The sequence below is a fragment of the Eublepharis macularius genome, chromosome 14 (genome assembly GCF_028583425.1).
Source record: "Eublepharis macularius isolate TG4126 chromosome 14, MPM_Emac_v1.0, whole genome shotgun sequence".
NCBI lineage: Eukaryota > Metazoa > Chordata > Lepidosauria > Squamata > Eublepharidae > Eublepharis > Eublepharis macularius.
This window is the reverse complement of record NC_072803.1, coordinates 38,580,230-38,594,019: the sequence shown is the minus strand read 5'-3', so window position 1 is coordinate 38,594,019 and position 13,790 is coordinate 38,580,230. Positions and strand designations below refer to the sequence as shown.

The window sequence follows — 13,790 nt, the reverse complement described above, 5'->3', positions numbered from 1 at the left end:
ACCAGCAAGCCAGAGGGTCCCAATCCCTCTTACACAAACTCTTTCCCCCACCAAGATCAAACCACAGTTCCCAACTTTCAGCCTGGATTTGTTTGGGGGAAAACACCAGAGGTCCTTGGTCCTGTACCTCACTTATCTGAAGTAAGCTCTGATTCATGAAAGTTTATTCCCTTGAAAATTGTGCTTGTTTTTAAGGTGCTAGTAGACTTGAATGTTGTTCTACCATTACAAATGAACTCATCTGAAACTAGACCTATGTATGTGGAACTTCCTTCTCCCTGGAGGTGTTACAGAAAGAGTTGCTATCTCCAAGCAACGAACAGTGTCATATGCTCACCAGAGTAGGATAGTGTTTCAGAGCCTTAGGCCTGTGATATATTTTTACCTGTTTCTTCCTGGCTCACCTGAGCTCACCTGCCTAGAAATCATCTCAAGCCATTAGCCCTGATGATAAAACGCCAGGCAACTGGCCAAGAAGATTCCTTTGCCATCCATAGTGTTCATCACAATACAGAGAATTTACTGCACTCAGTTCCACAAAACTAGGAATGATCAAAGTCCCCTTGAATGATACTTAAAATGGGTCAGGAATTCCCTCTTTGGAGCTGAATGCAAATGGGAGGGATTGAAACTGTCTTCGACAGAGTCTCAATGGCTACTACCTCAGGGAAGACTGAATTTTTTTCCGTTGTTGGGCCAGACTACTAGTATCTAAGAATGCTCAGCTTTGTTCCCCTCTGATCAAGCTAGTCACTCGTACCTCTCCAAGATTTCCTCTGCCAGGAAAACGTAGACTGTGGAGACTTTCCTAGCCTTCTCTGTGTATTTTTTTTTTTTTGCTGTAGTTTCATTTATGCTGTCTTGAGTGTCCAAATGCCTTGAGGCAAAGGTTGGCTTTGTGTACATGAAGGACTTTGCACGCTTCACAGGGGTGAATTGTCCTTTCAGCTCCCTGAGAAAGTTCCCAGTGGGCTGCTGTCATTGAGGGCCCTTGGCTTAGCAAACTATCTCTGAGAAGCTGACAGTAACACCACAGGGACCAACTAGCTTGAACCTGGCCAGCAGCAAAAGGCAAGCCTAAGCCAATTGTCATCACTATGGGCTGGTCCAAATTGAGAGGCCCTGGTGGTGGAGTCACCATTGCGGAAGCCATTCAGCAAGATTTGCTTCTGCGTTGTTTTTATTTCCATTCTTCCCCTAGCAATACAGCAGTGAGATGGATTCTTCATAAGCTGTGAGGTTACATGGGTGCCAAGCATGAGTTACATACTCAGCAGTTCCCTTAGAGCGCTGCAGGAACCACATTGCTTGCTTAGATGATACTGAATCTTAATTCCAAGGCACAGCTGAGAACTTCGGAAATGGAAAATAGAAAAGAGTCCAGTAGCACCTTTAAGACTAACCAACTTTACTGTAGGATAAACTTTCGAGAATCACAGTTCTCTTCATCAGATGCATCTGACGAAGAGAACTGTGATTCTCGAAAGCTTATGCTACAGTAAAGTTGGTTAGTCTTAAAGGTGCTACTGGACTCTTTTCTATTTTGCTACTGAGGGCTTTTTTTCTGGGAAAAGAGGAGGTGGAACTCAGTGGTGGAACTCAAGACAGCACAATGACACCGCTTTGGGTCAGCTGGAACAAGGGGGGAGTTTTTTAAAGTTTAAATCACCCTCAGCAAAAATGGTCACATGGCTGGTGGCCCCGCCCCCTTATCTCCAGATAGAGGGGCATTTAGATAGCCCTCCGCGCCACTTGGCGGTGCAGAGGGCAATCTAAACTCCCCTCTGTCTGGAGATCAGGGGGTGTGGCCACTGGCCATGTGACCATTTTTAAGAGGTGCCGGAACTCCGTTCCACCGTGTTCTCACTGGAAAAAAGCCCTGTTGCTACTACAGACTAACACGGCTAACTCCTCTGGATCTATGACCATGGAAAGCACCGCATTCAGCCGAATGGGAAATGGAAGAGTCTCTAACAAGATGGATCACTTTGCTCCCATGGACATCAGTTTGCAACCCATGATCTCTTTGTGCGAGGTCGTATCTCCTACCTGGGTAACCCCCTACTGCCAAGAAGGGAAACACGGGAGCTCCGTAGTCTGCCATACAACTCAGTTTCAGTTCCGTAATGTCTTGGAAGGAGAGTGGTGAGCTAAGAGAACGAGACAGTGCAATAAATAGCAAAGCAGAGGGGGGAAAGCCTCTTCCCCGTTATTGCATTGAGTGAGGGCGATTCCTGCAGTGTTTCAGATCTCCACTGGAACAAATGCAACCTTCTAAGTGGGCCTTAAACTATTCAATGGTGACTGGGATGGAAATGAAGCAGCAGAATATAGGAATAGGAGCCCTCAACGATGCTACAGAGGCTACCCTCTGGACCTTTCACTTTCTCCAGGGGAACTGATCTCTCTAGACTGGAGATCAATTGTAATTCCTGGAAGATGGCACAAATACCAAAAATTCACAACCAGGAAAGCACAGATAAAAGACCAGTTTTCTCACTCTGAGGAGTTCTTAGATCTTTCCCTTTCTAAAAGCCATCCCTCAAACATCCAATTACAGGAACAATGGCCTTTCTTCAGGAAACAGGCAACATTTCCCTTTCTCTTTTCCCTTTCTCTCTCCCTTCCTTGATATTTCAGCCAATCACTAACATTCACTGTCAATTTGTAGAGTTTCATTATAACTCTCCTTCCCTGACTCATCCACCCCAACTCATTCCTCCCTTTAGCACGCCTCTTTTCCAGTGACATGCATGTGTGCATTCATATGTACTCTGTCTGTCTCTCTCGCAATTCCTCCTCCACCAACCACAAGTTTCCATAAATGCAGCTTCTTATCTCCTCAAGTCCCAGAAAGGCATGCTTTCCCCCCCTTTTTTCTCCCAGTTCTCTTTCATTTCTTTTCCTTAGGAGTACTATATGCAAACATATACAGGCAAGTTCCACTGAAACTGATTGTGTGTAGAATAAGTGCACTTAGAAAATGTATAGCTGCTGAAGAGATGTTAAAATGGCTTAAATGCATGCAAACTGCATAAGAACAAGCACAAGAGAATCACTATGATTTTCATGTCTTTCTCTCTCTTCATCTTTGCCCCTTTGGGGAGTTAGTTAAAAAGTCGACCTATTACTTAGAGGGTCTCTCTCTTATTTCATAAAAATAACACATTAATCGCACATACTTGGGTATAGACAGACTTTAAATGCTCCCTAAAACAGGGTTAGGAAAGGCTAGGTGCTAGATACCTGCACTGGTCACCTCTGTTCTCTGGCCTTAATAGCTCAAGGGTTCAGACCGGCATGTGTGTGTTGATGTAGCACACCAGCTGGGTGGGCCAAACAACACTGTGGTTGTTTGATTGCAGCTTGTCATGAGAAAAGAGGGTGTAAAGTGGCCTGTGTTATGTGAAACCAGGCTGTGTTACAGAAAAAGAACCATCTACCTTGCATTGCATGCCAAACTGACACGTGGGTGGCAATTGGTTTCACATTCTTCACATGGGAATCAGCCAGAACCGAACCCAAAGAACTCCATCTAGCCTCCCCACTAGGGCATATGTAGCCACCTCTCCTACATCCAGCCCCCTCCCTGCCTGCAGTGTACACTGAGCCATTAACTGTCACTCACTTGGTGCAATAGAGGAAGTGATCTCTCCAGTCCACTTTGCCCGTCTCTCCTCTCACTGTCTGGTTAGCCTCCATCTCAAGATGAGTGCGGTTGTTCTGGAAATACTGCAACAGGCTGTTGACACAGCAGTCAGACAGGCTGGCATTTTGGGGGTTCAGGGGTGCATAGCAGACATCTTGGAGAGAAATATTCTTGCCATGCTTTTCAGACCAAACCTCAATGTTTTGCAACTTTGTCTGCAGTGTCAACAGCTGCAGCAACACATCCATAGACAAAATCCCATTGAAATTCTTCTTGCCCAGGATGAGAGAATCATATGTATAGTTGGAACGGTCCTTGACTGTCAGGATTACCTGGTTGGTCCTAAAGAAAGGCCCAAAGTTCTGGTCATAGAAGTCCTTCTCCTGCCGGGCCTGGCTGTTAGGGGAGGACCACAATTCCACGGGATCTGTGGTAAGACGGATAAAGATTATTCCACAGGAGAGTGAAATCACCAGCCCTGCCGAAATGGCAATAACTGTGATAGGGTAAGAGGCCACCAGCACGCCCAAGCTACGGAAAGTTCTGGTCAGGAAATTGTGGATTGCCCAGCTGAACTTCTCAGAACAGGTCAACCTCTTCCTCGCCATCTTCAGGGCCGGATCTTTTGGCTTCTTAGTTGAGGAGCAACTTCGCCACATCAGGCAGGACACAAACAGCAGTGTGAGGAGGCCAAAGAGAAGCATGCAGACAAATAAGACCCCATCTATCCTACCCACTCGAAAGGGTTCAGGTGCAGGGGTAGGAGATGGGATATGAGGGCAAGAGTCAGGGCAATCTGGGCAGGAGCATTTGTCTCCACTCCCTCTCACAGGTTCACTGCACTTCCAGGCAGTCCCATTGAATGGCACAATGTCATCCCCAACAATGGAGCCGTCTGGCATCAACTGGAACAAGATCTCTAAAGGAGCCAGCCCATTGCTTGAATCCCCCTGGAAATCCAGCCACCGCTGAGCGTTGCACAAAGTGGCTCCGTATTTGCCACACATGGCACCAATAGCATAGCCACCAGTGGATGGCAGACGGACACTCTTGCAAGAATTGAAGGACCGGTCAGCAAAACGCTGATTGTAGTAGCACTGGTACTCCAAGACACCTTCCCTTTGTGTGCCATTGATCGTGGTGCTGAAGACACGAGTGACATTGGTGAAGAGGCTTTGATCTGGGCTGCAGACGTTCTGGCAGTGGATGTTGGCTAAGTTCTCAGCACATGACGGACATCGAGACAGAATCCCTTGGGACGCATCAAGGCTAAGCTTTACCGCTTGCAGCTGCTCTATAGAGCAGCAAGCAAAGGTGGCACTGTCCCCTTTGTGTAGCATTGGGCAGACAGTTTTAAGTAGTTCGAGATGTTTACCAGAGAGCTGTGGGGCTTTCATGTTGGAGACACAAGGCACGGTGGCGGGGAGAATGCTGCTACTAATCTCGGGGTTTAATCCACATGTGTCATAGAAGGCACAGTATCCGGCACGATGGATATTTGTAGGAGCAGCAGTCTTGGTCCCAAAAAAAAGAGGTAATACAGCAGGTCAGCAGGAAGTGGGGTGAGGGATAGGGTTGGGGTGTGGACAAAATTCAGGATGAAGCCAAGAAGCCCAGACTCTGCACTCTGAATACATTATGCTAATTCAGCTAAATCGCAAACACACTTTTAAATTGCATAATTTATTAAATATATTCTCTCCCCCAACTGGAAGGGTTTAAACACTCTTCCAATGGGTAGCAGTGGAAAAGACCAAGAGTTCAATAGCACCTATAAGACTAATAAAATGTGTAGTAGGATATGAGCTTTCGTGAGCCACAGCTCACTTCTTCAGATACTGTGGCTCACGAAAGCTCATACTCTACCACAAATATTGTTAGTTTTATAGGTGCTACTGGACTCTTACTATAGGTAAGTTCAATTGAATTAAATAGGACTTACTTTTGTGTACAGATACTTAGGAAAGCACTGCAAGGAGCTATGCAGTTGTCTCAATAAATTGCCATCTCATTTCTCTTATCAATTAGAACCCTTCTGGCTTCTGAAATGTCACCGGGCTGCACAGATCTCCAAATGTATCTGTTACGCAGCCATGAGGGCTGAAAATGAAATGATGCAAAGGGACTGGTTCACACCAGGCTCAAGTGACTTCTTCTGAGCTGGCAGCCATACCCAGGCCACCATGTTCACTGCAGTACCAATAGTCGACTGCATTTCAGTAGAGGACGGGAGGCAGGGTTGGGGAAGATGTTTTTGTCCCAAACTGTTGTTACATGTACTTCAAAAGCAGCCCTATGCTGATTTTGCTAAGGAGCTGTTCATACTCAGACCTGGCATGTTATTGGGCTTGTCTGCTTCTTGCCAAAGAATGAACAGTCCTGTAGCACTCAAAATGCACTAGCATGACTCCCTTTCTGCTTTGTGAAGTCTTAAGCCCAAGCTGCAAAAGTAAGCTTAAAAAGCTGAAACTTGAACGAGTCCTTACAGTTTTATGTTCAGCCCCATACAACCACATGGTGCCAATGCAGTTTAGTGACATACACCAGTTGTAGCTGGTTGTATGTACAGATTTGTTAATGCTTCTTCTTGACCATAGTTCTGTTATAGTGTCAAAGGGAGCAGGAGACTAAAGGTGTAATTAATTGCCCTTTGGTTGTAGGCATCAACTTCTCCATTAAACAGAGTATAGAAATTCAAGTCCCCTGCCTTTGTGAATCAGGTGGCAGCAAGGAAATTGTAATCTGCCTTGGAATTTAAACCAGAAGGGGAGGTTACATATCTGCTTAAGCTGAGTAAACATACTGCCTGCTACTGTATGGCTGAGGAAAGCAGAACGAGAGAAGGGCCTGCAGGGGGGAATCTTCCAAGGGCCAATTCACACATTACTAAGTCTTTGTGTCCCCACATGATTAGCACGGGCCCCATCTTTAAGACATTTTCTGGGAGATCCATCCTCTGCACTTAATTCCCAGCCATATGTGGGCCAGATTGAGATTGGAACCACAGCATGCAGGGAGAGGGGTCTTAAGTTTCCCTCCATGCTGTTTTCTTGAACAGAAATGGCCCTGTCAGGCTGCTGTTCAACCATTTGGGAAACGTACATGTATCGCTTACCCAGGTTTCCCCATTGGAGCTGTTTTAGCTTGGAAAAAATGGCATGGGGAGAAAGTAGGCATGCCAACCTCCAGGTGGCAGCTGGAGATCTCCCAGAATTACAACAGATCTCCAGGTCATAGAGATCAGTTCTCCTGGAAAAAATAGCTGCTTTGGAGGGTACACTCTATGGCATTATACCCCCGCTGAGCTGTCTCCTCCCCAAACCCCACCCTCTTCAGGCTCCACCCCCCAAAATCTCCAGGAATTTCCCAACCCAGAGCTGGCAACCCTAACTGATCTCTAGACATTAGAAATCAGTTCCCTTGGAGAAAATGGTTCCTTTGGAGGTGGGCTCTATATAGGGTTGCCAGCTCCAAGTTGGAAAATTCCTGGAGATCTGGAGGATGAAACCTGTAGAAAGTGGGGTTTGGGGAGGGAAAAGACCTCGGCATGGCATAATTCCATAGAGTGCACACCCCAAAGTAGCCATTTTCTCCAGGTGAACTGATCTCTGTGGCCTGGAGACCAGTTGTAATTCCAGGAGATCTCCAGCCACTACCTGGAGGCTGCAACCCTAGCTCTATGGCATTATACTCTGATGAGGTCTCTCTTCTCCTTAAACCCCACCCTCTCCAGGCTTCACCCCCCCACCCAAATCTTCAGGAATTTCCCAACCCAGAGTGGGCAACTGTAGGAGAAAGACAAGGCCTCACTCTTTCCATTACATTGCTTTGATCCAAATTGGACTTGCATACATCTGGAAATTAAGTTCCACACACAAAACTTCCAGACAACATGTCGACTCAGCAAGGGAAGGCACCTGGGCTTTATAATATGGGGATTGGTGAGGTGACTTGTTCTGATGGGAAGAGCCAAAGCGAGCCAAGAGAGATGGTGGAGAAACAGGAAAGGAGGGACTGTGGAAAGAAGACTTCTAAGCTTCCAGCATATTCGTGATTTAAAGCAGAGTGTCCAATGAGGATCTCAAGACCCAGCTTCAAATCCCCACTCAAGTCATGGAAACTTGCTGTGTCACCTTGGGCCACTCATGCTCTCTCAGCCTAACCTACCTCACAGTGTTGTTGTGAGGATAAAATGGAGGACGGGCAGATAATGATGTAAATTACTTTGGGTCTCCATTGGGGAGAAAAGTGAACTAAATAAAACTGCTACACATGGTTTTTCATGCTCCTTGGCCTTTCACCATCTCACTGACAGCACAGTTGGGATTTCCTGGCAGAAATTCCCTCTCTGCCATACCAAAATTAATTTGTATTCTTCATTTCCTCAAGTAAACTTCCCTCAACTGCCCTTATGATACTTCCACTTCTGTCTACTGCACTTATGTTGCTTACACCGCCCTCTCCACATACCAGCAAGAAGCCACATGCACTAACTGAAATGTTACCATTAAGGGCTGAGGGACTACTTGAGAGAAAGCAACTTGTAGACGGTACACCAGCCATACAAGGCAGAGACTGCATCTTCTAAAGGCTCAGGAGCACAGCTTTGATCAATGCCTACCAATAGCGAGTCTTGCTCGAAATAACTCCCTCTCCCTTAAAAAAATCAAGTTTGTCAAGGTTGGCCAAGCATCCTACCCCACCTGAAGCCCCCGTTAATCCACCCAACCCACTGCTGGCTCCCTGGCCTCACTCACCAGGCCTGGCATCACCCTGCTTAGCAGTAGAGCAACTAAGAAGGTGCCCAGCATCTTGGAAGCTGTTTCTGGAGCGCAGGCAGCAGATTCCTTGAGAAGGGTGAGCCCAGCACAGCCCCGGGGGGGAAAGGAGCGTGTCCTCCTTCGCCCTGGCTTCCAGTTATTAGCAGCCCTGGTCTGACAGCTGGGAAACCAATCAGGCTGGGCCAGGTCTGTAAAATCCCGATTATCATTAACCCAGGGAGGGAGTCAGGGAGGGTTCCCACTGCCGCCTTGGAGTAGCTTGCGAGGCTCTGGAGGGGGCTCCGCCTTTCCATCCCTGATAAAGCAGTTAGCGTCCCTGTCTCTCCCGGTCACTAGCGGGAGTTCCTGGCAGGAGGGACAGTGAGGTTCCAGCAGAGGTGCATGTTTGCCAGCTGCTGTGTTTACCTTGCCGTGCCCTTCCACTGTGCATCACTGGCTGCTCACAACCCACAATTAAACAAAGACAACAAATGTGTCCCTTTGACCAATGAAAAGTCTTTAAATTTGGAAGCCATCAGAGGCCTGTAGCAGAGCAAGTTTTTCTTTGATGTTAACACATCAAAGAAGGATTTTGTAAAACTTTCCCATTTATTTTACTTCATTTATTGTCCACCTTTCTCATTGCCCACCTGTCCCCTGAATATAGGGCCCACCAGTTCTAAACCACCACCACCCAAGGGCCAGAGAATATTAAATATCATCATCACAGTCCAACCTGTGTTAGGAAATAATACGGATGGGGACAGACAGGAGCAGGCACTCTTCCGTTTTTCCAGGACTCTTCATGATATAGCCACCCTTTCACTGAGGCTTGTTCCGTCCTCCCCATTGTCAAAATGCTCCTCCTCAGGAGATCTTTCAGACAAGGCAGAACACCCTGGAGGCCTCAGCCTGCTCAGTCTTCTAGACCTTGCTGACTTTGCTACAGTTAGAGAGTCAGGCCGGGTTTTCAGGGGCTTGGAAACCCACAAGGGCAGAAGCCACCTCTATACTGGCACGTGACAAAAATCCCAGCTCTTCATTATGTCAGGGTGAAACTGAGGGTCCCAAAATGCTTCAGGGATTGGTGTACTATCAAGAAGCAGCAATGCTCAGAGGATACAGTAGTAGAGAAGCAGGAAAGCGCCACTTCTAAAGGCACGTGTGTAAAAAAGGAGAATTGTATTGCAGCAGTTGATACATTTCATACTAATAGTTTAGAAAGGAAAACGAAAGAATGTTTTATGAAACTTCTTCCTCAAGCTGCCTGTGAGCAGTATAAATGGCAGATGAAGGGGGGAGGGCTTGCTTTGCTTTGCCCATCAACAGAAGATCTGGGGCCAGACAGATCAAAACTGATTCTGAAGGCAGTTTCAGTTTATTCTTGCGTTTTCCCGTTAGACTTGATTTTGGACATATCCCTTTCATACTTAAGGCTTGAACTCATGAGACTCTGAGAACTCTTGGGAGAAAGGAAAGGCCGAGAGAGAGAACACACATTAACACCCTCGCAGGCTACCTAAGGCCTAGCTCTGTGCTTTGTGACCAGGAGGGAAAAACTGACTGCTAAATGACTTTTGGTGGGCATTTTCATTAGATAATCCATGAGTGAGGTGATAGGACGTACTGTGTACATTCTTTATCTTTTTGCTGTAGTGCTTAATAAAACAATTAATTTGCAAATCATAAGCATAGTATTGCATAGGCTTGCCTCTCAACTACAATTTTAGCTGGTGTATATTCTAGCTAACTGTTAGGAGGAGGTGATATTGTAAACATGGGGGCAAACAGTACACATGTCAGGGCTGTTTTCCTCCACCATCCTCAATAGATCCTCAACACGACCCCATCTGTGGATACTTAAATCCCAAGACTGGATGGATAAGACAGATCTTTCGACAAACACGCCCCCCCCCCCCCGCCCCGGCCGCAAATTTACAGAAAAATCTGAAAATCCTGAAAAAGATTTTTTTAAAAACCCAAAAGAATAGCAGCAGTGCATGTAGTTTTAAGAAACAACCTCTCAGTGGTTGTTGTAGGGGTTGCAAAGCACAGTATTGCCAGACTTCAAAGCTTGGTTTCTGTCAGTAAAAGGCAGGGGGGAGGGTCCTTTGGGGCTATTTTGGCCTTTGAGGGAGGACTCGGTGGGGCAAGACCCTTCAGTAACCACTGGGGTACTTGCTGGCTACCTCCCAACTTGCATGATTCACCCAAGCCCAGCTGCTCTCTACTGTTCAACAGTAGCCACCCCCACCTCAACAAAAGCCACTGTGGTGTAGTGTTTAGTTTTAGACTAGGTAACAGTAAAGGTAGTCCCCCCGTGCAAGCACCAAGTCATTACTGACCCATGGGGGGACATCGCATCACGATGTTTTCTTGGCAGATTTTTTACGGGGTGGTTTGCCATTGCCTTCCCCAGTCATCTACACGTTACCCCCAGGAAACTGGGTACTCATTTTACCAGCCTCGGAAGGATGGAAGGCTGAGTCAACCCTGAGCTGGCTATTTGAACCCAGCTTCCGCCAGGATCGAACTCGGGTCGTGAGCAGAGCTTGGGCTGCAGTACTGCAGCTTACCATTCTGCTCCACAGGACTCTTGTAGTTTTAGACTATGATCTACAAGACCCAAGTTTGAATCCCCCATCTGCCATAGAAGCTTGCTGGGTGACCTTGGGCCAGTCACACACTCCCAGCCTAGCTTAGCTCACAGGGCTGTTGTGAGGATAAAACAGAGGAGGAGGAAGGTGTTCCCCACCTTGCAGTTGGACAAGACTTTCCCCATGGAGAGGCTGCAAGGGGAGGGAAAGAGAGAGAGAAAGGCAGGTTGGGCTGGTAGATGGGAAAGAGAAAAGGAAGCAGGGAAAGGGAAGAGCTATGGGGGCTTTCAGAGAAGAAAAAGAGGAAACAGCGCGGGAGGGGAAATGAGACTCCCTCCCCCAAGTTCTCACAGGTCCCCTGTCTTCTATTATTTCTAAAAGCACCTATAAGATTCTAGCTGCGGAGCAGAAATAATTCCAAACTGACCCCCTGCTTGGAAACTCACCATTTTAAGAAGGTGTGGTGTTTTTAGTAGGGCCCTGGCTCACTTATTTATATTTTTTGTAGTCCACTTGTCTCACTGAGGCACAAGGCAGATTACACACTGTAAACTGATGCAGTCAATAAGAAGGGAGAAAAGCAACGTAATAGGATTAGGATTTCAGAAATTAAAACCAAGTAAAATGGGGAACGAAGTTGAAACAAAGTGGTAAGTATTAACATAGCACATTAAACAAAGCAGAAATAGCATGGCAGGATAATACATACAGCAAGAGATAATAGTATATATATACTATATATCCAATAGTGTACTATTGGATGCTCTTACAAACACCAACAGTCCACAGTTGCTGAAAACTACTAGTCTTGCTAGGCCATAATGTATGACTTGGGGAGAACTGGTGCATACAGGAAAGTTCATTACAGATCCTTAAGTACAGGAAACCATGTACTTTCCAAACCGATGTCACCTACCCCTAGAATGGTTTGCACAGGATGCTTTTTGAGCAACAGGATCTGTGCATTAAGCAAGAGGAAGAAACACTGCTGTTTCTTTCTGCTGAACAGGAGACTCTTGTATCTTCTCCCTTCTCTTCAGTTTCGAGGGAGCCGCTTCTATCCAGCTTTCGAGGCAGCAAAGGTCAAAGAGCATCAGAAATTAGATGCTTCCTTGTTCTAGTCACCTCATCAATGAAGACAAGGTGGATATTCTTCCCAGCAATTGCTCACAGGTCCTACCGCACAAGCAAACTCTCTCCATCAATTCTTCTTTGCCACCACTGCATCCACACAGTGGAGGGGCCCCAATTGTTTTTCTTTCCTTGCCCATAAAATCCCACTTTGTTTTTGTTTCGGGATTGTTTTATGGTTAAGGCTATCTTGTTGATAATTGGTTTATTGACTTTTAGTCATACCTATGGCAGATTCATTTGATAAGCAATTCGGAAACTTCCCAGGTTGAGGATATACGTTTTAAAACAAACATACAGGGCAGCTTTTGCTTGCAACCACACAGCCAATTCGCGAAGGGCAGGGAGTGGGATGAACAGCAAAAGGCAAAGAAAGTAATGAGTGCACCGAACTGCACGTTTCCTATCCACAATCAATAGGCCACTCCCAGGAGCAAGTGCCGAGCCGTCCCTCCACCTGATCTTTGTCCTGCAGCGTCATATAAGACCACTGCCTCCACCCTGAGCCTGTTATCCTGTTTTGTCAAGGTTTACAATCGAGTCTTGGCCTTGAAGCCTGCCTCCGTTTCCCTGATAAGGCAACGAGCCAGGGCAATAGTCCACCAATTGCCTTGCCATTACTGCCAACCAGCTGGCCTGTGCCACACGTTAAGAATGGGTTTACAGCTTCCCTACACATCCTAGCAGTCGAGGAAGTCCTAAAACTTTCGTGAGAACAGAACCCTATCAGAACAACCATCAGAGCACATCCCTGCTGGCTAGGAGAAAGCTCCGATTCCTACAGATAACCTAGAAGACTCTCTGGCTGCCTTGGATCCAAAAACAAAGGACGCAAGTAGGATCTGCCACCCATTTTTACCACACACCCCCTTTCCTCCAAGGAACTCGGAGAAACTGATGTGGTTCCAGTGCCTTCAAAATACTCTCACAGCCACTTTGTGAGGCAAGTCAATGACTTACATAAGGTCTACCTTCATGGCTGAGTGGGGAAAGTGGTTCCCCGAGGCCCTGTTCTAATATTCAAACCACTGCACCACTCTCGTTTACAGTACACTGGTGCATGGCTCACATGCTGAGAGGCTTCTTTGAGCTACATACCCTTCCCCTAGTTAATGTGCTCCAGAGCATATTGGGACGTCTGAGTGGATTATTTCAAGGAGCAGCTGAAACTGGCATCAACAGGTAGAACCTTACAGAATAAGAGACAACAGATAGCGGAACAATTTGCATGAAGACACTAATGACAAGTGAACAAGACTTGTCTTCTCAGAACCCTTAGCTACTCCACCTTAGGGCCACCACCACCACCCACGGGCAAACATCCAGCAGCAATCTCCCCTTTTCTACTGCAAGTGGGCTTCTGAGGACAAAAAATGTGTAAGGGGGGAGATGGCTTAAAGCAGGACCTTGGCACTGCCATCCATCCCACCTATTAGTTTCTGGCACCAGTGCCAAATTCATATCCTCTATGTACCCCCTAGAGCCCAGCATTAGAGGGAAATAAATTGGCATCAGCTAGGGACATGAGATTCGGTATATCTTGTTTTAAAATATACTTGAAAAATACCTATCTGGTATTCATTTGGGTATTTCCAGATATATTGGTCTTATTTGGATATATTCAGATAAACTGGTATTTGCATTCCCGAATTA

The 13,790-nt window shown here is 46.5% G+C and overlaps 1 protein-coding gene across 2 annotated transcripts in view; it reads right to left on the bottom strand.

Annotated features, from left to right (window-relative positions):
* The window catches only part of NPC1L1 (NPC1 like intracellular cholesterol transporter 1), a 44,501-nt gene extending 35,960 nt beyond the window's left edge, over positions 1–8,541 (bottom strand). For both annotated transcript variants that reach the window (XM_054997765.1, XM_054997766.1), the window contains exons 1-3: positions 8,407–8,541; positions 3,629–5,163; positions 2,050–2,150 (exon numbers count right to left, since the gene is read on the bottom strand). In XM_054997765.1, the coding sequence (XP_054853740.1) occupies positions 2,050–2,150; positions 3,629–5,163; positions 8,407–8,460 (1,690 nt within the window). In that variant the 5' untranslated portion in view covers positions 8,461–8,541. The remainder of the gene's footprint in view (positions 1–2,049; positions 2,151–3,628; positions 5,164–8,406) is intronic.
* Between the last annotated feature and the right edge of the window lie 5,249 nt (positions 8,542–13,790).